Source organism: Anastrepha ludens, chromosome 4, assembly GCF_028408465.1.
Source record: "Anastrepha ludens isolate Willacy chromosome 4, idAnaLude1.1, whole genome shotgun sequence".
Lineage (NCBI taxonomy): Eukaryota > Metazoa > Arthropoda > Insecta > Diptera > Tephritidae > Anastrepha > Anastrepha ludens.
In genome coordinates, this window is record NC_071500.1 from 128,837,330 (window position 1) to 128,863,134 (window position 25,805).

General features: G+C 37.9%; 1 protein-coding gene across 2 annotated transcripts in view; it reads right to left on the reverse strand.

Annotated features, from left to right (window-relative positions):
• Positions 1-25,805, reverse strand: part of LOC128861171 (protein daughter of sevenless) — a 74,773-nt gene that overhangs the window by 36,587 nt on the left and 12,381 nt on the right. For both annotated transcript variants that reach the window (XM_054099097.1, XM_054099098.1), the window contains exon 2: positions 9,590-9,896. In XM_054099097.1, the coding sequence (XP_053955072.1) occupies positions 9,590-9,896 (307 nt within the window). The remainder of the gene's footprint in view (positions 1-9,589; positions 9,897-25,805) is intronic.

Sequence of the window (25,805 nt, forward strand, 5' to 3'; positions counted from 1 at the left end):
CTAAATTGGACTCTTATAGAACCTTCTGCAGTGAACTGAAGGCACGGAAGAGTTCAGCGAGGTTATGCAAAGCCCTCCAAAGAGACCGGACGGCTAGGCTAGACTCACTGCTCAAACCTCACTCCACTCAAAATCAATGGCATTTACCCAATCATGCTCAAGCGGGGCGGAGAACAACTAATGAAGGCTCTGAAAAGAATCTTTATGGCATGCCTTGCGCACGCTTATGTTCCACAATTGTGGCGTTTGGTGAAAGTTGTATTTGTCCCAAAGCCAGGTAAGGACAGCTACGCTTTACCAAAAAGTTTCAGACCTCTAAGCCTGACATCGTTTATGCTTAAGGGTCTGGAACGTATGGTGGAGAAGCACATTAAGATGAGGGTTCTAAGTCGAAACCCTCGCAACGCCAGATAGCATGCTTATCAAAGTGGAAAATCTTGCGAATCGTCTCTGGACGAGTGCGTTAGCATAATCGAAAAAAGGGCTGGAAACAAGAGAGTACTCTCTTGATGTGTTTGTGGACATTGAACGAGCTTTCGACAATGCTACCTTTGACTCTCTGTGCTCTTCTATCAGAAGTTATGGAGTAGAAGAAATCATTGTCATTGTCAAGAAATCATTAAAGCCACAATGGTTAATTCTAGAGTAAAACCCCTAAACAGGCTACAGAAAATAATATCAATAATAATATCATTCTGAACTTGCAACCTCTAGATCTTCAAATTCGAAAGGAAGCAATGAAGGCGGCGTACAGGCTCAAGTTAAACGGAGTCCAGAGAAGCTATTAACGGGATTTCAGCACACTTTCTACATCGCCGGATCCAAAACTAGTAGATGGTAGCGGATCTGGATGGTACTTAGACGAAGACAACAGAACCGAATATTTTAAAAAGAACAAGAACAGAATATTTTAAAAAGATTATTTTTTATAGGATTTTAGAAAAAAAAAATTATATTCTTATATATAAAAATTAATGTTTGTCTGTATGTCTTCGATGAACTCAAAAACTACTGGACCGATTATCTATAGTATTATTTTAAAACATGGCGCTTATTCTGACTAAACTACAATATGTACAGATATGAAATATATATCAAAAGAAAGGTTTTGATGAGCATATTTCCAGAAAATTATAAAAATTAAAATTTGTTAATCTGTTCATGAAATATTTGCATGTTATATGCATAAGTTCTTACATATTACATATGAATAAAAATATACACTTTTCTAATCATCATAACTTTTAATATATAAAAGTCTCACATATGCTGTTTACTTTCCGTGGGAAAAAAGCCCACCCGATTTTCGGGGGTCACATACTAGTTATATTATATTAAATTGGTACATATATATGTATTTTTCCACGGAGAAGGTTTGTAGAATATGCTCATTGATGCCACTCTCCACCAGGTGGCGCTGCAGAGTAGCAACTTCTCCCCATGAATTCTGAGAATCCATGCTTCTCACATGGACAGCTGTATGTGGCTTGCTCACGCGTTGGAAAACCTTCTGAAAAACAAGAAATATTGTGTATCCCACACCTAAACTTTGTAATGTCACAATTCTTTCGAAATAGGTAAACAAAACCAATAAAATGGTTTAGAATGAATATTTACCTTATGCCCAAATATGAACGAGACGGTATCAATAAAACGGCCCGCGGATGACATATGGCAAAAATAATTTTTTTGTTTTTTGGTAGGACTGTTATAAGCTTACATGGCAAATTTCAGCGTGATATGTCACATAGTTTGTTTTCTGTGCTACTGTAAACAAGTCAAGCTCGAGTGTGTTCTTCGAATTCTCTTTTATGACTTCAATTGTCTCAATATGTTTTCCACGGAGCGGCAACTTGAGCTTGGGAAACAGGAAAAAGTCACATGGAGCCATATCAGGCGAATACGGTGCTTGCGGAACGATATTAACATTATTTTTGTTCAAATAATCGCGAACAAGCGACAGTTTTGCGTTATTATTTTTGAAGAAAATTCAACAATTTTGGAACAAGACGCGCAGACACTCGTTTCATGCCCAAGACATCATGAATAATAGTATGAACGGATCCATTTGATATGCTCAGCTCACTAGCTATCTCTCTTTCGGTCACACGGCGATTTTCAAGCACAATTTCCTTTACTTTTCCGATGTTTTCATCTTTTACTGATGTTGCTGGACGACGTTCATGAGGCAAGTTTTCAACCGATGTACGGCCCTCTTTGAACGATTTGTACCACTGGAAAATACGTGAACGCGATAGAGCAGAGTCCCCATAGGTTGTCTGCAACATTTTTAAGGCGTCTGAAGCCGAAATTTTGTTGGAATAATAAAATTTCAAACAAATTCTTTGAATTTCCATCGTTAAATTCGAAGAACACACTCGAGCTTGACTTGTTTACAGTAGCACAGAAAACAAACTATGTGACATATCACGCTGAAATTTGCCATGTAAGCTTATAACAGTCCTACCAAAAAACAAAAAATTTATTTTTGCCATATGTCATCCGCGGACCGTTTTATTGATACCGTCTCGTTCATATTTGAGTAGAAGGTATGTACTGATTTTTCTTTAAAGTAATTTTTCTTAAATTTATTTTAGTTGTTGATGTAGCAACGCGCGCCGGGTACAGCTTGTATCTAATAAATAATACATGAAAACAAAATTTCAAAGTTATGTAAAGCTGTGCAGCTAAATGTTTTAAGAATTCTTCTTCTTAATTATATCTTTCAAACAGCAATATTTCCTTATTCTTAACTTTCTTTTTCCCTTGTGTTTATTTTTTTTCCATTTTTTCCTACTAGTATTTGTTCCTTGATTAGGCTTCCTAATAGATTACGTATGACCTATTAGCCAACTTAGCCTTAGTAGTAGTCTAGACAAAATAAGAGCATAAGCCAAAAGAAATCGCTCGATTTTTTTAAATTGTGTCTGGTCTTGTATCTTGGATTTGATCGTGTCTGAATTATGTCTGTTCGGATGTTCGGAATTCCGTGGTAAGACTCCAAAAATTTTATTTAAAAAAACAAATTTCAAGTTTTCGAGAAAAAAAAACAATTCAATCTCCCACTCGGCCGGAAACATCATAAAATATTATATACTATTCGCTTAACATTTTCAAATACATTCAGAACATACGTAGGTGTTAAACAGGGATTCACATAAATACATAAATGACTTACATGAAAGCTCGGAAGGAGGATTAACATAGAAAAATATTTATAATATTACACTTTTAGTTTTGTTAGCGGATCACTCAGGCAATCCACATAGGTTGATTAATAATAACATTGAAAGTTACTGCAACTTATGAAACCTTGAAGTGAACCGCTCATAGTCACAAATAATGCTGTTCATAAAGGGTAGGAAACTTAGTAAGGGAGTACTTACTTAGGAGTAGAAATAACACCTCGGATTTTGTTTATGTACTCAGAAAAGTCAGTCAGTTAAAGACAGAATGAAGGTGTTTGCCACTCCGACGACTAACATCACGGTAAAGAAATATATTACGAAAATAGCGAGTGCACGCGAGAAGTGATTGATCGCAGTTCCCCATGACGGTGCGATCTCGAAAGCAAACTGGAACCTGATAAGGAGTCTTTGGAAAGTTATTGGTTTTTGAATAAGTTTTGCGATTCGATGCGAGAGGACGTTACTACTAACAAATTCTTTTATGTAGATACACTCTTCACATGAACGTATGTGAGTTTTCATTTCAATCTGTCAATTCATTCTTGGTTTACAAGCCATTTAGTATCGACGTGTCACAGTATTTTCCATATGGATAAAATCAAGTAGGTTTAAAAGCAACGGAAATTTATGAACTAATGTTGAAAGTGTACAAGAACTTTTCGCCATCAATTAGAACAATAGAAAGATGGGTTGCTGAATTTAAACATGGTCGCACAAGCTTTGAAGACGACCCACGTCAACAACGTCCAAAAGCAGAACCAACACCAGAAATAATAGAAAATATACAGGATATCGTATTGGGAAATGCTAGAGTGAATGAAAGAAATTTATTAGAAGCCCTAGGTATCTCATTGGGCAGTATAAGGAATATTTTGACTGATGGATTGGGTTTCAGAATGTTGTGTATGAAATGGATGCCACATTCGCTAACATGGAGCAAACACATCATGGATATACTATGGATGAGACTTGGGCTTATCATCATGATCCTAAATCGAAAGAAAAGGCTTAAGGGTGGTGTGAAATTGGTGCTTCGGCTCCGAAACGGGTTCGAGTCCAGAAATCGGCAAAGAGCATCAGTTTTTTTGGGATGCGAAGGGAATTTTGTTTGTGAGGAAATACGACCTCATCTGTGAATGAGACCACGGTCGCGTTAGATAACTCCCCGGAAGACGAGGTGGCATTGCCCTAAAATTGATGGGGGGAATACTCCGAGCTTCCTGATGCTATGGAGGATGAAGAGTATCTCGCCACATCCGACGAGGAAACCCCTGACCAACAACATTTATCAGCCATGACGGGAATTGTACTGATCAATACCCACCACAGTAAGGCGGCCTAAGCCGCACTCATCCTCCGTCTCGCTGAAAGAAAATAGAATAGCGCGCTCATCCAAAAACCATGGGTCGTAGAAGATCGGGTTGCGGTTTGGGCAGCAAGGAATACAAACTGGTCTATGTCACCAAGAGAGGTAAGCACATATAGTGCATTCTAGTGAAAAAACATACAGTGGGTTGCCAAATCATGAGGGACGATCGCAAAATAATGTATTTGTTGAGTACTTGGCTAAAATTATTTAATTAAACACGAAATTTTTAATTAAATTACGTTTAATATGATAAGAACAACAACTTAAAAAATTATATACATAATAAAAAATTAAAAAAAAAAGGTTAATATAGTAAAAAAAAAAAATGTATGTGTTGGGGGAAATGTTACTTCTTACGAGTCAGTATTTTGTAGCATTACCCTTAGCCTCAATAAGGGCTTCTAAGCGCTTCGGCATAATTTCCATGCACTGTTTGGCACCTTCTTTTATTTAAACCTTTTTTTCTTTCTTTTATTTTCTTTGGCAATCTCAGCTTTGGTGATCTCCCAAAGATTTTTTATGGGGTGCATATCCGGAGAATTGCCCGGCTAAGGTAAGATTGGAATGTTATGGTCTTTCAAGAACTTCTGCCTTTATGACACGGCGCCGAATCGTGCATAAACATGAAGTCTTCACCATTCTGAAACTATTCACTCAGCGCCGGCAGGAATCGATTCTGAAGCACTTCTTTAGATTGGTCTTGTTTCATTGTCCCCTGAACAATGTGGAGGTGTCCAAAACCCTCGGCACTGATAACTGACTCCCCCATTATTTCGATTGGATGTTTAACCCTCTCCACGATGCAGTCAGGGTGGTATTTCCTGGTCGCCTTCTGACGAAGCTACTTTTATCGCTTAGGATTTCAAAAGATTCACACCTGAAAAAATGTTATATTTAAAAATAGTACAGAAATTAATGTTTATCAATTGTTAGTAGGCAAACAGACTTTATTCCAATCTTCAACAGTCATTTGGCGGTGTTTCCGAGCCCAGGCTAGTCGCTTTCTCTTCATGGCTTCAGTCAGGCGAGGTTTCTTTACTGGACGATGTCCTATCAAGCCTTCCTCTCGCAATCTTCACTGAACAGTTCTTTTGGAAACGGGTATGCCAGACTCTCGCGACTTAGCTGGGTTAACAAACTACCGCTTTTTTCGAATTTCCAAACATATGTTTCTAATTTTTCTATCGTCTTTTCTTCCGCTGTTGCCTTTTCTCTTAAGCGATAGAGGCAAATTTTTGTCCAAATTTATTTTTATTCTATTATCTACCAGTAATTTCTGCTATCTTCCTTTGGGAGTGAGTGGTGTGGTGGAGAAGGGTTTTTATTTCAGATTTTTTCCAGGGAGAAACGTCACATCCGTTACCCTTGCTAGAAGATCAAAAATTTCATAAATACAATTAATTATAACAAAATTAATGAAAGAAAATTATTTTTAATGCATCAAATTAATAATACTTACATTTTAACAATATTTAATAGCACAAATATATTATAAAAATAACTTTGCTTGAAATCTTTCAATTCGTTTTACACGCGCTTTCGACAGACTGAGGGTAGCATAATATTTAAAAGAATTTTAGAAAAAAAATTACGTCCTAGATCTTCCAGCAACCACTTGAAATATGAGCAAAAGAAACATGCCAAACAGAATAATAAATTTCATGCATTGAAATAAAGAAAATAAGCAAACAATTTTCTGTGCCTAATAATTTGGCAACCCACTGTATTAATGCGTACTTATTGATACAATTTAGCGATGTGGATAACGGCATCATATAAGTTGAGCCCTGTGAAAAGAAATGATAAACCATCCTCGACCTACATAGCAAATGACGCCGAGCAACCAGCTCCATCACTACCTAAAAGAGGTGCAGTCGAGGAAGCCTCGCATTTGTACTGGGAATAGATGCAAATGCTCGCCATCATATCTAGGGCAGTTTAGACACAAACGAACGCGGTGAGTACATCTTTGCATTCATTATGTGCAATAATCTTCATATTAGTAGTATAGGTCACACCACTACCTTTGTAACAACTACTAGGAGAGAAGTTCTAGACATCACGTGTGTCAATGGACGAAGGGCACAAACTGGGGATATTTGTAACCATATTAGCCAGCAAACTCTCTGACACGAAATACCAAATCCAACGCAGATTTAAGTATGACATTAGGGCAGCAAAACAGCGTCTTGAAGAGACAGACACACTTTCCAAGGTCTCTGCAATGAAAACAGTAGATCTCTTCCCATAGTTCACAACGGAAGCCCCCCGTAAATTTGCCTGAAATTTAACTCTGTCTTGTTTTATATAAATATTCCCGGTACTTTCTGATCATAGCGTACTCCTGGGGGATGGGTAGCTGACTTTTCGGAGTTTGGAAGTACTCTTTTCCACGGTTGTTGGTGTAAGGGAAAAAGCCAATTAAGCGAGAAAGGTAAATTTGTTGTACGGCGCACGAAACGCAAATTGTGGTAGATACAATTTATTTTTTATTTTGTATTTTTGTTTTTTCTTTTTTGTTTTGTTTGGACTCTTCTCCTTCCGCACGTCACACACAGTTGATGGCAGAAATTTTAATTTGAAATTTTCCCATTTTGCATTTTAAAGAATTGGTTAGGGAAAATTGGATTGATTTTTTTTGTGCTTTTTTGTTTTTGTAATATGTAGGTAATTTTTTTTAATTTGGTAAAATGTAATCTTTCTGTACAGTGCAGCTACAAGCACAATGTCAACTCAACTCAAAAAAAAAAAAAACATAATAAATTAAAAAAAACATTATATATACGAAAAAAAAGTTACGAAAAGTATGAAATTCGCAAACTTATTGGAAATATGTAGCATTTTTTGATGAGAAGGAAATTTTTGCATAAACAGTTGATAGCTGTGCATAAAAATTATATCAAATCAGCATTTCGTCCGCAATCTGCTTACGTTGGCCAAGTTATTGTGAAATGAGCGAACGTGACTTTTACCTTAAAATAATTATGTATTACTAAGTACATGTGTATGTATGTATGTACACATATTTCCACATGTAAATCCATTTGCATAGCTATGTGCGGAATAATCGTGCATGAATGGACAAAAATGCGACAATTTTGCGAAAAGAAAATTAAAATATTTTTGTGCAAAATGGACAAACAAAACAAACTTGATGACGTAAAGTTAAATTGTATGCCCAATTTTTAATGACGTCAGTGCCTAAGAATGCGCAGACGTGGCGAAAATATAGAAACTAATTTATATGCAACAGTCCTATAAACTTCTAAGGTATGCAAGAATTGCAAATGAAGCATTTAGCTGAGGATATTCGTCTTGTTTAAATTTTTTATGAAAATTATCAAATTTGAAAAAGCAACATAAACTGGCGATTTTTGACTTTCAAAAATACAACAAGAGATAATAAAATAAAATAAATAAACCGAAATTTCAGGCTTCAAGCCAGAGTAGAGAACGGCAGTCAAACCTGTGAGACATATATATTTGTGTATATGAAGTAAGAAATTTTTTCTGACTGAGGTATAAGTGGCGCAAAATTAATCATTCTATGGGAAAATTTATATTTTTTGCAAACGGATCATATTTGAGCATATCAAGCAATTGAGCGCGTAAATGTCAAACCAATATTTCCATCCCTCAAAATCTTTGTTTTTATTTAATACAATTTTTTATCTGCAAGCCATACCGCCTACTTAGTTAAACTCTTGCATCTGGATGACTAAGGAAGCATCATGAGGAAGGCTTAATAGAACAATCATAGAACAATCAAAGCGCCTAGAAGCACACTACCAAAAATTCATCTCGTTAAGGGATCTCCGAAGCTACCACAAAGAGGCTGACATGCCCAAAATAGAGTACTTAGAAGGTAATAAGAAAAGAATGATGGCCTATTTTGCCTCAAACTGAAAAAATTTATATTACAATTTTCTAATAAAGAAAATTATGTAAAAATAGTGCACTAAAAACACGCATTTAAGTTGAGTGTTAAAAAAAAAAACACTTAACATCCCTAAAAGGCTCAAAACTCAAAAAAATTTATAAGTCTCAATACAGAAAGCTTCAAAGTTTAACTGAAAATACCAAATATCAGCACTTTGTAAGCAAATAAATGTAATAAATACTACTATAAAAGCAGAAAAAACTGGAATGGTTGACTATGCTACTGTAGTGCCTTTCAGGCTAAACTGATGGTAATAATGGAAACTGTGACACTATGTTGCACATCCGATGAACTGGCGAGACTCGGCACCAAATTGACCGATGAGTGTACAGACAACGACATATGCATACCCTTACAAACATGTAGGCTACTCATTCTTGAGGAAATTGTAAGAACAGCGAATAAAAGATGGTGTAATGAAACCACATGCAGAATCGCCCGACAATTGCGACCGACTCTGAATGTTTAACGCACAGAATCTCTGCTAAGCCAAAATAAGCTTAGTCTTAGCACATTGATTTTAGTTTTAACGGGGTATTGCCTAATAGACAGGCACGCCCGCAGGATGATTGTGCAAACACATTACTTCTGCAGAAGCTGTTTAGATGAGGAAGAGTGAATCTCTCCCCTTCTGTGTCACTGTCTATCCAGATGTAGATTTAAAATTTTAAGTAGACAATCCTTTATTGAATAGGAAGATTTCAGTACTGTGGAAATTAGGGATCATCTAAAATTTTTTAAAATTACACCCTAGTTTTATGAGAGAAAGTTCCCCATGCAGCATTACAATGGGCTATGAGCCTGAGTGGGTCCCAGAATGGACAACCGCTTCAACCCAACTTAACCTAACCTAAATGTAACATATTTTATTTGTAACATTTATTTACGATTACCCGTTTGATATCTTTTCTAGGTTATATTGATCGTGATATCCCTTATGATTTCTTTAATAATCGCCTAAAAAAGGTAGGTATAACATATTTTTTAAGAACTTAATATTTAGTCATAACATTTGCGTATTAGCTTATAAGATTTTAATACTTATGGCAAGTTACTTGGAACTATTCAATAAATAATAATAATAAAACATACCGTTATCATCTAAAGAATGTTTTGTGTCGTGCAAGTGGCATACTTGGCAAATGCAATTAACCCAATCACGCATGTCTTCTTCAGAATCGGCAGCTAGATAAAATGTTCGTTTTGGAGTTTTGATGTCAAACATAAATTGGAACTTTTGTTTCCGATTTTCCAATCGAAGACCACAATCAACTTGCTCACATTGATCTAAATCAATTATACCTTTCAGTTTACGACAATTACGATCAGTGTAATACTCAAGACAAAACTGTTCCGGAATTTCTCCTTGTTTTAAAGTGAACCATCGTCGGCGCCATCGCTATAAAACAAGAAATTATAAAAGCTATCAACAACTTTGCAACTCATGGAAATGTATATGCATAGCAAACTTAGAAGTTATTTCTTGCTAATAGGGTTATACAATCAAATATAAACCAAAGATTCCAAACTAAAAAAAAATAATTTAAAAATATATTGTATAAACGCAAAAATATGAACTAAATAAGTGCAAAAAACAATTAATTAATGAAAATTAAAAATATAAGTATATTTAATCACATATTATATATAATCCAAATAAAATTAAACATTGCACTATAACTTTGGTGCGTTAGCTAAAAACAGCTCTCTTCGAAGCCGACTTCAGTTAAAGACAATCAGTACACTTCAAGAAATGTTCGGACCGTAAAACTCATGCTCTCGCCAAGAGGCGCCCTGAACCTACACGGCTTTAACTTCACGCAATATTCCGGCACCTCTCCGAAGGTGAGAAACCAAACTAGAACCCTCACGGCTCTATTTGATTGGAGAATAAGTTCGAAGGTGAGAAACCAAACTAGAACCCTCACGGCTCTATTTGATTGGAGAATAAGTTCGTAGCATTTTTTTAGAAGATTTTTATTAAAACAAAAAACAATAATTATATTAATAAGTTAATCAATTATATATTCGCTGTTGCTGTTTACAACGTCTTCCCACCCCTCGACCAATTTTTTGATGCCGTTCTGCCGAAAACCGCCTGGTTTGGGTTCAAAGAAGTTATTAAGCCTGTATTTAAGGACCTCTTTGTTATTGAAGGTGACGCCCTTTATATGGTTTGACAGGAAGCCGAAAAGATGGTAATCGGTCGGTGCCAGGTCCGAAGAATACGATGGCTGCTGAAGGAGTGCGGTTTTGACAACTTGTGCAACATGGGACCTGGCATTGTCGTAAAGGAGTATGGTTTAACTATGTCGATCAGGTCTTTCCAGTCGAACAGCCTGTCGAATAGCACGCGGTGTAGCTGGGCAATGTAGAGCTCCTTGTTGACAGTGGTATTCTTTTCGAGCATTTCCCAATGCATCACGCTCTCCCAGTCCCACCAAACACATATCAGGATCTTCTTTGGATGAAGATTCAGCTTGACTCTCGGCTTTGGCGTATCTCCTGGAGCCACCCACTCCTTTCTTTGCTTCATATTGATGTATAGACACCAGCACAAAAAGCGCTGTTTATGACCGCGTGTTGATCGATGCAAGATGCTGAGAAGCAATTTGAAGGCGACTTTTTTTGTTCTTTCGTTGAGCTCGTGAGGCACCCAGGTTCCCAATTTTTCGGTAAATCCCATTAAATGAAGGACATTGAAAATTGTTTTATGATCGCAGTTAATTTTTTGTGCCAACTCACGACTGGTTTGGCGACTGTTCTTCTTCAAAACAGATTTGAGACGCTCTTCATCGAATTCAAAACGCCTTCCGCTGCGGGACGTGCCATCGACAGCAAACTGCTCTATTTAGAACTTTGCAAACCATTTCCGTACTGTAGAATCACCTATTACACATTCTACATATACGTCGAAAATGTCCCGAGCTGCTTCGAAAGCTTTCTGGCCTCGACGAAGAACAAAGAAGGGCAGGTGTCGAAAATGTTGATTTTTGCCTTAAATTATGGAGGGAACACTTCTCGAACCAGTTAAATAGTAATATCTGAGCATGTCACAGATAATATGAAGATCCCGATACCCCAATCGTTGGCGACGGAATTGCCGTTCCGCTACCCGACCATGACGAGGTGAGAATAGCGATAACGCGACTACAGAACAACAAAGCTGCGGGCGTCGACGGACTGCCGCCTGAGCTATTCAAACATGGCGGCGAGGAGCTGGTAAGATGCATGCATCTGCTTCTATGCAAAATATGGTCGGATGAAAGTATTCCTGCCAATTGGAATTTAAGTGTGCTCTGCCCAATCCATAAGAAGGGTGATCCTGCAATCTGAGCCAATTACCCGGGATTAGTCTTCTAAATATCGCCTATAAGGTTTAGCGAGCGTATTGTGTGAAACCCTGAAGTGCACGATCAACCAACTGATTGAAAAGACCCATGAAAGAAGAATCGACAAACACCATCTTTTCGTCGACTTCAAAGCTGCATTTGAGAGTACGAAAAGGCGTTACCTATATGCCGCGATGTCTGAATTTGGTATCCGTGCAGAACTAATATGGCTATGCAAGATGATCAGAATTGGGAAGGACCTCTCCGAAACGTTTGATATCAAATGAGGTTTCAAAGAGGTTGACTCGCTGTCGTGTGACTTCTTTAACCTGATGTTGGAGAGCATCGTACGAGCCGCAGAACTTAAACGCTCAGGCACAATATTTTATAAGAGCGTACAATTGTTGGTGTATGCCGATGATATTGACATCATCGATCTTAACAACTGCGCTGTTAGTTCTGCCATTTCCAAACTGGATAAAGGAGTAAAGCGAATGGGTCTGGTGGAGGACGAGGACAAAACAAAGTAGCTCCTGTCATCAAACAAACAGTCGGCACACTCGCGTATCGGCACCCACGTCTCTGTTGATAGTTATGATTTCGAGGTTGTAAAAGACTTCGTATATTTAGGAGCTAGCATTTACACCGATAACAATGTCAGCCTTTAAATCCAACGTAAAATATCTCTTGCCAACAAGTGCTACTTTGGACTAAGTAGGCAATTGAGTAGTAAAGTCCTCTCTCGACGAACAACTAACATTCTACAAGGCTCTCTCATGCCCGTCCTAACGTATGGCGCAGAAGAGTGGACGATGACAACATCCGATGAAGTGACGCTTGGTGTGTTTGAGAGCAAGATTTTTGGATCTTTGCACGTTGGCAACGACGAATATCGTAGGCGATGGAACGATGAGCAGTATGAGCTTTACGACGACATAGACATAGCGCAGCGAATAAAGATCCAGCGGCTGCGTTGGCTGAGTCATGTCGTCCAAATGGATATAAATGCTCCAGCTCTGAAAGTATTCGATACGGTATCAGCTGGTGGTAGCAGAGGAAGAGGAAGGCATCCTCTGCGGTGGAAAGATCAGGTGGAGAAGGACTTGGCTCTACTTGATGTGTCCAACTGAAGCCGGTTAGCACGAGAAAGAAACGACTGGCGCGTTTTGTTAAATTCGGCCAAAGTCGCGTAAACGGTTTTGGCGCCAATTAAGAAGAAGAAGAAGAGCAGAAAAAGTTTTATCGAATGAATAATTACCCTTTGCCAAACAGCAATCAAATCGTTGTAAAATAAAAGAACAAATAAAAATGCTATGAACTTATTCCCCAACCCAATGATACTATTTACAAGATACGTATACTGAGTCTTGCCATAAGTTCTGCTACAAATAAAGTCCGTTAAATACATATCGGTCAGTCCATAAGTTCGTGTGTATTTTACCAATAATTTCGCTTTTGAACGATTTTAGCATACAAAAAATTATTCGTGGAATATAACGGAACTATTTATATTTTTTTTGATATATTGTGTTTTCAACAAGCGATTTTAATTGCGGATAGAAGCACGTGTTATTCAAAAATTAAATGGAATCTTCGAACACGTATAAGAGGCATATTTTGTATTTTTTGTACAAAAGTGGTAAAAATGCAACAACTGCTGCTGCGGAAATAAACACTCTTCACGGAGAGGATACCGTGAGTGTAAGGACTGCGCAAAAGTGGTTTTCAAAATTCCGAAGTGGTAACTGCGACGTCTTGCTCGAACTCGTGGAAGGTGAGCCAAATTTGACAGTCGATATGATAGCTCAGAGGTTAAGTTCATCACATGGAACAGTTCACAGGCACCTGGTACAGTTGGGAAAGGTTTCAAAGGTGGGAAAATGGGTTCCGCATAGACTTTCCGTCGCCAACCTTCAGCAGAGAGTGAATCTGTGTTCTCAGCTGCTGCAACGGCTTGAAAATGAAAGTTTTTTGAACCGTATCGTTACTGGTGATGAAAAATGGGTCCTTTACAATACTCCTGTTCGCAAACGCCAATGGTTATATAAAGATGAAACACCAGAACCGACCCCTAGAGAAGGACTTGACCCCAAGAAGATTCTCCTGTCTATTTGGTGTGATATGGCCGGCATTGTTTATTATGAATGGAAAATTCTGGAACCAAACCAGACAACTGCTGATTATTATTCTCATCAGCTATCAAAACTGAATGAGGCACTTAACAAAAACCGACCGTCTTTAGTGAATAGACGCAAAGTTTTGTTTCACCACGACAACGCAAGACCTCATACCGCAAGGCAAACATTAGGCAAGCTGAGCGAGCTCGGATGAGAGCTTATGCCGCATCCATCATACTCTCCGGATATTGCACATTGTGCTTATAATCTTTTCCGTGGACTTCAATCCCATATGAGTAACAAGAACTACTCCTCAAAAGAAGCTATAAAAAGGGATATCGAAGCGTATTTTGACTCTAAGGACAAACAATTTGTTGAGCAGGGAAATCAAAATTTGCGTAAACGTTGGGAAGACATTGTAAATAATGGAGGAAAATATATTATTGCTTAATAAATACTTTGAACATATTTTTTATTAATTTTAAAACCATCTTTAAAAAACGCACGAACTTATGGACTAACCTGATATATGAAATTATAATACTTTTTATAATTAAACTACTTTTATTTAATCATGTGAATATTAAAACCAAAAATTCTAAGTTTTCATTCGAAATGGTCACTCTTTGCTTTTACACTAGCCTTCAAACGATTAGGCCATTCAGCTATTGCAGCACCCACGGTTCCCATGGATACTGACGTCGCTGCTAGAACCAAAAATTGTTTGAGACTATCCGAATTTCTGTGAGGTCTTCGACAGGCCATGTTCTCCAATTGTGACCACAAACTGTAGTCCAGTGGAATCAGATTTGGCTATGAACCCAGGAATATTGTTTTTAGCCACTGCTAAGTGGGTTTTGCCTTATGGGCTGGACCGGAATTTTGCTACAAGATCGAAAACTCTCAATTGAAGAGAGTACTGCTCAATTGCTTCACCACGCCTTCTAAGACATCTTCTTAGTATACTTTAGTACCGGTCTTAACGCCTTTTTCACAGAAATGAAGAGTTGTAACGTCTTTACAAGATATTCTTTACCAACCATTACGACGGCTGACTGGTGGCCACGATGAAACCTTGGAAGACATTTTTGGCGTCTTTAGAAGTAGCAATGATTTGGTCGTGTTGCTATTAAACACTTCTTCAACAGTAAAAATTTTTTCATCTTTGAAAAGAATATTTTCATGGCCGTCGACCGCGTGCCATCGAAGAAGCTGTTTGCATCTGTTGAGTATAATTTTCTTCAAGCGCGTTGTCAAAATATGACCTGTTGAGCGATGGAAGACTTCTATGTGGAGATCATCTCTAATTAGTCTTGACATGGATCTGGTAGATACATCCATTTCCCGGATATGATTTTCTGCTTTCTAAGGGGATTTCTGCGAATTCTTTTTCGAACGGCTTTTATGGCATTGGTTGAAAATACGCGAGAGCGATCAGGTTTTTTTCTGTCTCTCACTTCAGACGCTTGGGAAAAACGATTGATTGTGCGGGAAACAAACATTCTCGAAATATTAGGGTTTTCAGCAATTCGTAAATCTCAATTGCACTTTTATCACACTTCGGTAATGCAATCACTGCAATGCGATTTTCCTTAGCTCCATTGTTAACAAGCGAATTTTGCCACGAAACTGAGTATAATTTATGTGGTAGGCAATGCATACGAACAAAAGCAAAAATAACGGAACTTTTCCTGCGTATTTGTTTTCGCCGTATGCATTGTAAAATCTGTAGGTCCCTCTATTTATGGAACAACACCAAGACGCGAATCACAAATAGGAAGAGGAGCAAGGGCAAACACCCAATAGAGGGTGTAAGCGCCAATTCAGCCTGTCTAATAAAAGCGTAACCGCCATAACTTACAACATATTTGACCAATTCGATTGTAAATAAAAAATAGTTTAAAAATACCTAAAAAACACTCTTTAATTGCCAATCGAACTAAAAAGTAGAAAATAAATTCTAATGACAAAGAGACCTATAATGAAGTAAAAGCAAATCGAACGATCAGTCATAGTCAACTACCTCAGAACAGAATTATAACAAAAATTAAGATACAAATAGAATAATTCAAATTAGAATTAAAAGCGTGGGATGCTTGATATAGTAAATATTACAACCATTCTATTGGCAACTACCTATGTACAGAAGGTTATGAAAGTGAAACAAAATGCATTATGAATGAAAATTATTCTTATCATTGCAGTCAGTGAATTAATGGTTCGATATATTCGTGTTATATTTAATTCCTTTCTTATCGACTGTGAGTCTAAAGCTATGCAGTTATCGGCCGTGATAAAGAACTTGTTTCGTGGAGGGAGCCTGAGAAACGGCTACCCCACTCCTGAAACGGAGAGGTAAGAACAAAATATACTGACATAATCAATATGTTACATACTTTTTCCCATATAGATCATTGATTGAAGGTCGAGCCTTGTTTTTCTGAATGAAAATTATTGTTTTCATTTAGTCAGTGATTTATAGTCCTATTTAATTGTGTTATATTTAATTTCTTCTTTACCGACTATATGTCCAAAGAAAGGCCAGCATTGGTCTTGAAACAGAATAGATACTCTCAGCACAGAAAAAGGAGACCGTAGATTATATTGACACAATCAAAACGAGATGTAAAGTTCCAGTTTGGTTTTTTTTAGTTCATTTTTGTTGTGAATTGTACTTTAATCGATAAAATTTTATAAATGAAATTATGGTAATGATAAATTCCTTCTTTATTTGCCAAAATTTTGTTCCGTAAAATAATTTCAAAATTTATGTTTTGATTATTGTATTTTATTGTAATTAACAAAATTACATCTTATGTGAAAATTATTTCACCTTATATGAACATTGAATAGAGTAAATTTGCGTGTATGAGACTTGTAGTATCTACGCATGTGTAAAGACTATACAAAGTGAGAATGCAACTACCCTGAAAACGTTTTAGCCTTCTATTCGTACTGCAGTGCCGCGTGCCCGAGCAAGTTCGAATTCGAAAGAGTAAGTCGTAGACTCCCGAAATCAGTAAGAGTAACTCGGAGAGTGCAGGCATGCGCAGACCGCGCGTTAGCTCTATCTTTCTTACTCTTCTACAGAAGATCTACTACTGCGGGCAAAAGTAAAGGCACATATACCTTTAGCAACTTGCAATATGCTTATAGATAAACACACTATCAGTGCTGCCAACAGGCTATGGTGTCAGTCCCTGACCTGTGCAACTAGTAGAATGACGTGGCCGGAATGGAACATGGGCCGCACAAACCGACTGTCGGAACTAAACAGGAAAAACATGAGAAATCTTCTTCTTCTCTTAACAGGGCATTGTCTGATTGGCTGGCATGCCAGTATACTGGGAGCGCCCAGAAGGGGTTTGCAACCTCTAAAGCGTACTTTATATGTTGTGTTTATATATACTCAAATACAATATTAATGATTTTTTAAAAACAGCTAAAAACGTAAAGCACGTAAAAATACTGTGGGCAACGTAGCAGGTGTTGGGCAGCTGGGGGTTATATTTTTGAAGTGCGCAAAAAGAAGTTTTACGCAGAAATACTGTGGACAGCCGACGTTGGACTGATCAGGGCTATTTTTTTTTAATAATATACTGCGGCACTGTGGCCAGACATACACACCCATCATATATTACATATGTATTTTATATATAAATCAAATAAATCTCTTAACTAACTCCTCTGAATTCGATCGAATAAAATTCAGTAATTAATGATAACACCACTTGCTTTACTCTATCCCCAACACTTTACTTTACATGTACACGTTCACTTAAGGTACTTGACCACCTTGGAAAGCTAAAAAGTACAACATATTCAATAATTTTTTTTTTCATGTTCTGTATAATATATTAAAATAAATTTTTTTTTAAATTTTTATTTAGAGCTTATATAATACAAAAAAAAAATTGATTTATTAAAATTTCTTTTTTTAACATATATCCAGGAGGCGCCAAAGTCGAGGCCTGAAGAAAATCATGTCTTGCGGCGGACAGTTAATCTTAGAAATGGTAATTCTAAAACAAAAGAGAGAAACAAAATTTTCAAAAGGAAGGTTCCTTGCGTGAGAATTTACCACAAACTGACAAAAAAAAAAAAATAATAAAAAAATGGCGGATGTTTGAAAAAAAGTTAAGAAAACACCCCTGTTTTTCACAATGTTATGCTTAAAAAGCAATACTGCACATTTTCACTGATTTCACTTTGTTAGAATTCGAATTTAAAAAAACAGTTTCAGGTGATGATTTTTAAAAGTATAAGGATTGAAAAAATGTAAAAAAAAAAAAATTTAATTTTTTGAAACTTATAAGGTGGTCAAGTACCTTAAAGACTGAATCACTCTATTACTTTTCGTTTATTCGTTTACACGTTCCACCTCCATTTCGATACCCTATACGCATGCACCTCTGCTTGCTTATATAGGGTGGGCCATGTAAAATTTGCTTTTTGAATCGGCTATAAAAAAAAACTAATCAATATTTTTTCAAACTTTTTTTTTATTTTGAAGATTAAACATTGTCATTTATGAATGAAAAATAATATCGTTCAAATGACTGCCACGACTGGCTTTACAGTAGGTCATTCGATCAATCCAATTTTTAAGCATTTTTGATTGTTTGGGCTCCAATTTCATGAATGGCAACTTCGATTTCGTGTTTTAAAGCATCAATGGTCTCTGGATGGTTCGCATAGCATTTGTCCTTAACGACTCCCCACAAAAAATAGTCCAACGGGCTTAAATCACAGCTCCGAGGCGGCCAATTGATATCGAAATTTCGGCTGATTATTCGGTTTTCAAAAACGGTAGCCAAAAGTTCGAGTGTAACTTTGGCAGTGTCACAAGTTGCACCGTCCTGTTGAAACCAAATGTCGTCCATGTCATCCTCTTCAATTTTTGGAAACAATTCGTTGAACATGTCACGGTAACGCTCGCCATTTACTGTAACCGCGGCTCCTCGCTCATTTTCGAAAAAAAAAAATGACCCGATGATGCCGTCAGACCAAAAGCCGCGCCAAACAGTGACTCGTTGTGGATGCAATTGCTTCTCTACAGTAACGTGTGGATTTTCTGAGCCGCAAATCCGACAATTTTGCTTATTGACGTACCCACCGATGTGAAAATCAGAAAATAAGAAGAAGACTCACCACTTTGGAAATAGGTTTTCAATATTCCCAATTTTGTTCAAGCGTATATCGTCCCATTTCGTAAATGTCAAACCTTTAAGTAAATTATGAACACATTTGACATGTCATTTGTGTTACCATTCTCAAAAAAATACGTGGTTCAAAAAGCAAACGCTATATGGCCCACCCTGTATATACAGGGTGGCTGATGAAAGCCGCTACCAAAAAAAATTGAATAACTTTTTTTCTTTTTAAGTTATCTGTTCCATTTTTGTTTTAATTTGCAGATTGATCTTTAAAATTTATTAAAATGGATAACAGGGACACGCAAACAAGAATTTGGATAGTCCGCCGCTATCACGCACTGGAGTCCGTAGTTTTGGTACAGAGAGAGTACAGGCGGATGTTTGGCGGCGATCCCCCGAGCAGATGAACCATAATGAGACTGGTGAATAATTTTGCTGAGCAAGGAACAGTCGCAAGAAGGCCTTATCATCGAAACCCACCAGTTCGGACGGAGGAAACGATCGCTGCTGTAGCTGCAGCTATACAAAGCAATCCAAGGGTTTCAACAAGAAGCTTATCTGCTCAACTTGGTGTCAGCCGACAGTCTTTGCAAACAATAATGCACAAAGATTTAGACTTATTTCCCTACAAAATTCAAATGGTTAACAAACTGAATGCAGCAGACTTGCCGATTCGCTTGGAATTTTGTCAGAAGATCCTGCAAATGGTGGAAGAAGACCAAAACATGTTAAACTGCCTTTTCATGTCTGATGAGGCCCATTTCGATTTAAACGGCAATGTGAACAAACAAAATTGTCGAATATGGAGTACTTCTAACCCACAGATACTCCACGAGACGGAATTGCATCCTCTTCGCGTGACCGTGTGGTGTGCGGTTTCTTCACGCTGTATTGTCGGGCCTCATTTTTTTAAAGAAAATGGTCACATCGTTACGGTTACTGGAGACCGTTACTTGAAAATGCTGAAAGAATTTTTCTATCCAGAACTACGCTGAAAGAGAATTCCTTTCAACTCTGTGTGGTTTCAACAAGATGGGGCAACGTTTCACATAGCCCAGACCGTTATGACAGAGTTGCGACGAAAATTTCCCAATAAACTGATTTCAAGAAACTCCGAATTTCGGTGGCCCCCCAGGTCGCCTGACCTTACTGCACCTGACTTTTTCTTGTGGGGTTTATGTCAACAAGAAGTTTATAAAACAAAGCCAACAAATTTGGATGAACTAAAACAATCCATTCGGGCAACAATTGCGGCTATTCCTGTCGCAACTCTCAAAGCAGCAATGAACAACTTTTTACTAAGATGCCGCACTTGTGTCAACGAGCATGGGGGGCATTTAAATTCAATTATTTTTAAAACTAGTTAAGCTACATTTAATAAAATTTAATGACCTTCAACTTGAAAAAAAAAAAATGAATTCCATACACTAAAAAAAAAGTTATTTGAGTTTCTTAATGTAGCAAAATTCATCAGCCACCCTGTATGTGTTTAATAACAATCGTAAATTTTAGAGGGTTTTCCAATAACAGGTGTTATTTTGAGTAGCCCGCTATTTCGGTATATGCAACTTTTGAAGCTGTCATTTTATGATATTTGAAAAGTAGAAACTACGCCACTAATAAAAGTGCAACGATACACGCTTAAACAACGCATTGAAATTATTAAAATTCACTATAAAAATGGTGAAAATTTGGCAGAGAGGGTTCGTAAAACTCGAACATTTTTGGGACATCGTGAAGCGCCTTGTCGGACCGCAATACAGAAATTGGTAAAAAAATTCGAGCTGTTGCGAAAAGTTAATGATGTGAAGAAAAGAACAGCCGAAAATATTGCTGTTGTAGCCGAAAGTATTTAAGAAAACCCAGGTTTATCCACTCCTCGTCGTTCTTTGGAAGTAGGCATTCCTCAAACGTCATTACACCGTATTTTGCATAAAGATTTTGGTCTTAAGGCTTATAAAGTCCAGTTAACACAAGAACTCAAGCCGGCCGATCATCAACAACGTCGTGTGTTTGCTGATTGGGTCGTTGAAATGCATGGAAATGATCCGGAATTCCATCCAAAAATCATCTTGAGTGATGAAGCCCATTTCCACCTCGGTGGCTTCATCAGCAAGCAAAATTGTCGGATCTGGGGCTCAGAAAATCCAAGAGTTATTGTTGAAAAGCCTCTTTATCCTCAACGTTTGACTGTTTGGGACGTTTTATGGTCCTGCGGAGTCATTGGACCTTAACATTGGACTGGAGCAACAGTTACAGTGAATGGATTGCGCTATCGCCAGATGATTAACGATTTTTTAAGGTCGGAATTGGATGGTATTGATCTGGACAACGTTTATTTTGAACAAGACGGCACTACGTGCCACACAAGCAACGAAACCATTGATCTTTTACGGGAATAACACCTCTTATTGGAAAATCCTTTAGATCTGACAGCTCGTATCTTCTGTCGAGTTCTATCGTTGTAACAGCTTACTAAACCCTGTCTGTGCAATGTAGTCACCTGTAGTCTTCGTCTAACTCATCTAACGGTAGACCCAGAACACCTGGTTGTTGTTGTTATAGCAGCATAAACATTCCCCCTACATATATGGGGAATACTGCTGAAGTGACAGTCCTTGGCCGGATATAAATCCGGGTCGTTCCGGTAACGTAGAACCGACTGTCGTGGGAACGAACATCTGGTCTGTCTCGCTATCTGCTGTCGCCCTCAAGACTAATTCACATTTCTGTTTTGGTATCTCATTCGTTCGCTATTATTACCGATTGATTCGCGAATTTTCACCGTTCGCAACAGTATTAAACAATTGTTTAATATAAATCTAAACATGCCCATCAAATATAATAAGGGTGATCAGATTGAAGACACATTTTCCAATAGGGGTTTTTTGACAGATCACGCGTGACTATTATCAAACTAAAAACATAATTTTTTTCAGTATTCATAGACATTTCATCATGGAAAGACTTATGCCTCAACAACGTTTACAAATCGTTCAATTGTATTACGAAAATCGACGCTTTGTGAAAAGTGTTCATCTCGCGCTCAAGCCAACTTATTATGTAAAGGGATGAGGCTAATTTTTGGCTTAATAGCTACGTCAATAAGAAAAACTGCCGTATTTGGGCTGAAGAGCAACCCGAAGCTATTCAAGAACAGCCATTGAAAACAAGTGTTTGGAGCGCCCTACGGGCTGGAGGAATCATCCGTTATATTTTTTCAAAGACGAGGCTTGCGCCAATGTAACAGTAAAGGAGAATACTACCGCATCATGATAAACGATGAAGATGAATTTCCCAAACTTCGCTGCATGAGTGATGAATGTGTGGTTTATATTAGCAACGTTGACTTTGCAATTAAGGAGGTTCAGAATATATTGTTGTTTTAGCAGTAATACAAGTCCCGTCAGTGTAGGGTATATCACCGGTCGTCTTCGTCTAACTCATATAAAGGTTGGTCCAGGAAACATGCTGTTCGACAGGTTGGGTCCAGAGGGAGGGGTGTTAGATGAGTAAGTTTTAAAGGGCATGTGAAAAGGTGGTTAGTATCGAGCGGGGTACCGGACATATATTTGGTATGTCGGGGTCTGTTGAGTTCAATTAAGTATTCCTTTGTTCTTATACATACATACATAGAACTTACCGCTTTTGTGAAATATGTTTTTATTATAAGCACTTTAAGGCTTTTCAACTCTGGTTATTTGTTATAATTTTCTGTGAAAATAAGTAGGCTTTGATTGAAAAGAAATATGTACCTATGATTCAATTATTAAAGGTTTGCTCACTTGTGACATTAGAATTCTGACACTCCCTTACAAAAGGTCGCATTTAAGAAGGGCGAAGAAAAAGGAAAAATTAAATACCTTTTTGGTAAAAATTATTTTAATTTTAAATAAATATAGTCCCAGAATTACATTTTATGAATTAATTTTTTAGTCAAAACTAACCGCGAAGTTTCGCCAATATGGCGCTATTGTGTTACCTAAGCATTATGACCCTAAGTAATACTTTCATAGAGGAAATGGATTTATCATAAATTTAGTAGACTAAAAACAAACTTTGAAGATACTCATGTCTTATTTTACTATGCTCTGCCCACGTAAGTTTGGTGTCTTGACCGCCAAGTCATGATTATTCTTATATTTTAAGTACTCTTATATTCCTAATCGTTCTTATTCAAATGAATTATTACATCGGCGGTGGTCGCAGTAGCCGAATGGGTTGGTGCGTGACTACCATTCGGAAGTGCACGGACTCGAAACCCCGGGCACGAAATGCCAAATGATAGAAAACATTGTTAGCGATCGCCCCTCGACAAACAATGGTAAGCCTCCGAGTGTATTTCTGCCATGAAAAAGCTCTTCATAATAAACCATATGCCGTTCAGAGGCTGCGAGTAATTATATATTACAAAATGAATTCTTGTTAATAAGTTATATATTTTTAAAACAATCTAGTGAGTACTTCCGCAACCTATATTTGAAAGGCATCGGGCTCAGATTGTGAAAATGACCATCTTTCACGCTCATTGCCCCATCTATGATACCCTGATATGTCCGGATGTACTCCATATCATGGTCCATATTGGTCCTGGACGTACCGAGCAAGTTCTTGCTCATAAGCACATTCTTCTGAAAGCGAAATTTTTTTCCTACATATTTTACTTTTCCTCCACTTTTACTCTAAATTTCTAGAGTTAGCAACCCAGTGTCTTGCTAAGGGAGCCGATTTGTCAAGAGGAAAGGAGAAAGCTGCTTACTGAGCAAACCTTTTATTATTGAATCATGATATGTACCTATATAAAGGGAACATTTTGGAAAATAAATGTGAGAAAAATTGTAATTTTGGTCCATCGAGCCGGATAAGGTCACTCCGCCTGCCTTTCGCATATACTAATTCGCTTGTGTACACACATACGTACATACGCGTAGCAAACGGCGCAACTAATATTCAAGAAAATTGTTGTGCATTAAATCGTGTGTACGTTTGTGCAGCCGATCCTGCATTAAAAATCGTGAAAGTTCTAAAAGTTCAGTCGTTACTTTTCTTTGAACAGAGGACATCTCTGTTACATTAAAATAAAAAAAAAATATGTCCAATTCTGTCGAAACGCGCGATTCCGCTCTCAATGCCATTAAACGGTATATGGCAAAATGTATTGATGAGGCATTCAATATGGATGCAGAAAATATTGCGAGTTACCTCCAGTTATTGAGTGAACAGTGGGTTCGTTTATCGTATGTATCCAAGCGGAAAAATGATACTCTACTGTTTCAGCTAACTTTAGCCGCGTGACAAATTGTCGTATTACACCGCAGGATAGCTCCACAAAGACACGTGTATCCGCGGCTATACGTTTACCGAATATGGAATTACCCATATTCTTTGGTGGATCGGTTTTTTCGACGCATTTTCCTTGTTAGTCGACAGTAACTCTGCTTTATCGGATGGATAAAAGTTGCACTCCTCCGAAGCAGCTTGAAGGGTGACGCGTTGAAAACTATCAGTGGTTTTAAAATATGTGACGCAAATTACGTTGAAGCTTGGGGTCTATTAATATCGCGGTATAAGGTTATTCTTGTAATTATGGAAGCTTATCTTAACGCGTTGGCCGATATTAAAAGGGCATAACAGTGCTGACGCGATCAAAGGCATAATTGATGCGTTCCAACAGCATATTCGCGAGCTTAAAGCATTAAGATGTCGATCGCTATCGATGCTTTCGTCGTCAACAACATCAGTACCTATTAAGGTCAAAACTGCATCAGCAAACAAGTCGACAAATGTGTTCCACACGGTATCAGAAAAATATAACGTGTGTGCATATTGTAGTGGAGCTCATAAAATTTAGGGTTGTGAAAAATTTCGTGAATTAGATTTGCCCCCAAAATCACATCTCGTGAAATAAGGTCGCGTATGCTTCAACTGCTTAAGTTCAGGTCACTATAATTCCCATGGCAGCCAGTTGTACGTTACCGGAATGATTCGGGTTTTTCATGACCAAGGGCTGCCGCCCCAACAAACTAGCCCTGTCTAGTGTACCGTATCCCAGGTCACTATAAAGATCGTTGTAAGAGTGCTTCCACTTGCCGCGTGTGTAAACAACGTCATCACAGCTTTTTGCACGGTGCTTTGCTTTCAGCGACTGTTAGCGCAGTGAATAATTACATCAGCAACGCGTCACATCCGTTGGCCGCTGCTGGCGCCACATCAAAGCTCCAGTCCACCCGTCAAATTAGGAAGAGTTGTGCTGTTATCCACCGCATTAATGAACGTAGGCGACTGTTACGGTATTTGGCAGTCCGCACGTTCACTTTTCGATTCTGGATCGCATGCTTCCTTTGTGACCGAGGTGTGTGTGCAACGCTTGGGCCTGCCGCGATCATCATCTGAAGTTAACATTACTGGAAGTGGGTCGGCGCAAGGAGGACTAGCTAGAGGTGAAGTATCATTTTCTTCTTTCTCTACAAATCAATACTTCAGTGTCAAAACTCTAATTTTGCCCAAAAAATTACGAGCGACTTATCAACACAGACTATAGCTATTTCGTCGAGGCCGCATATCCGAGGTTTGTTTCTAGCCGATCCGCAGTTTATGAAGCGTGTCGATATATTGATTGGCATGGACGTTATGGATCAACTTATCTATACAGAATTTCGTAAGCGTTCATCTGGCACACCTATGGCTCAACTGACGGTCTTTG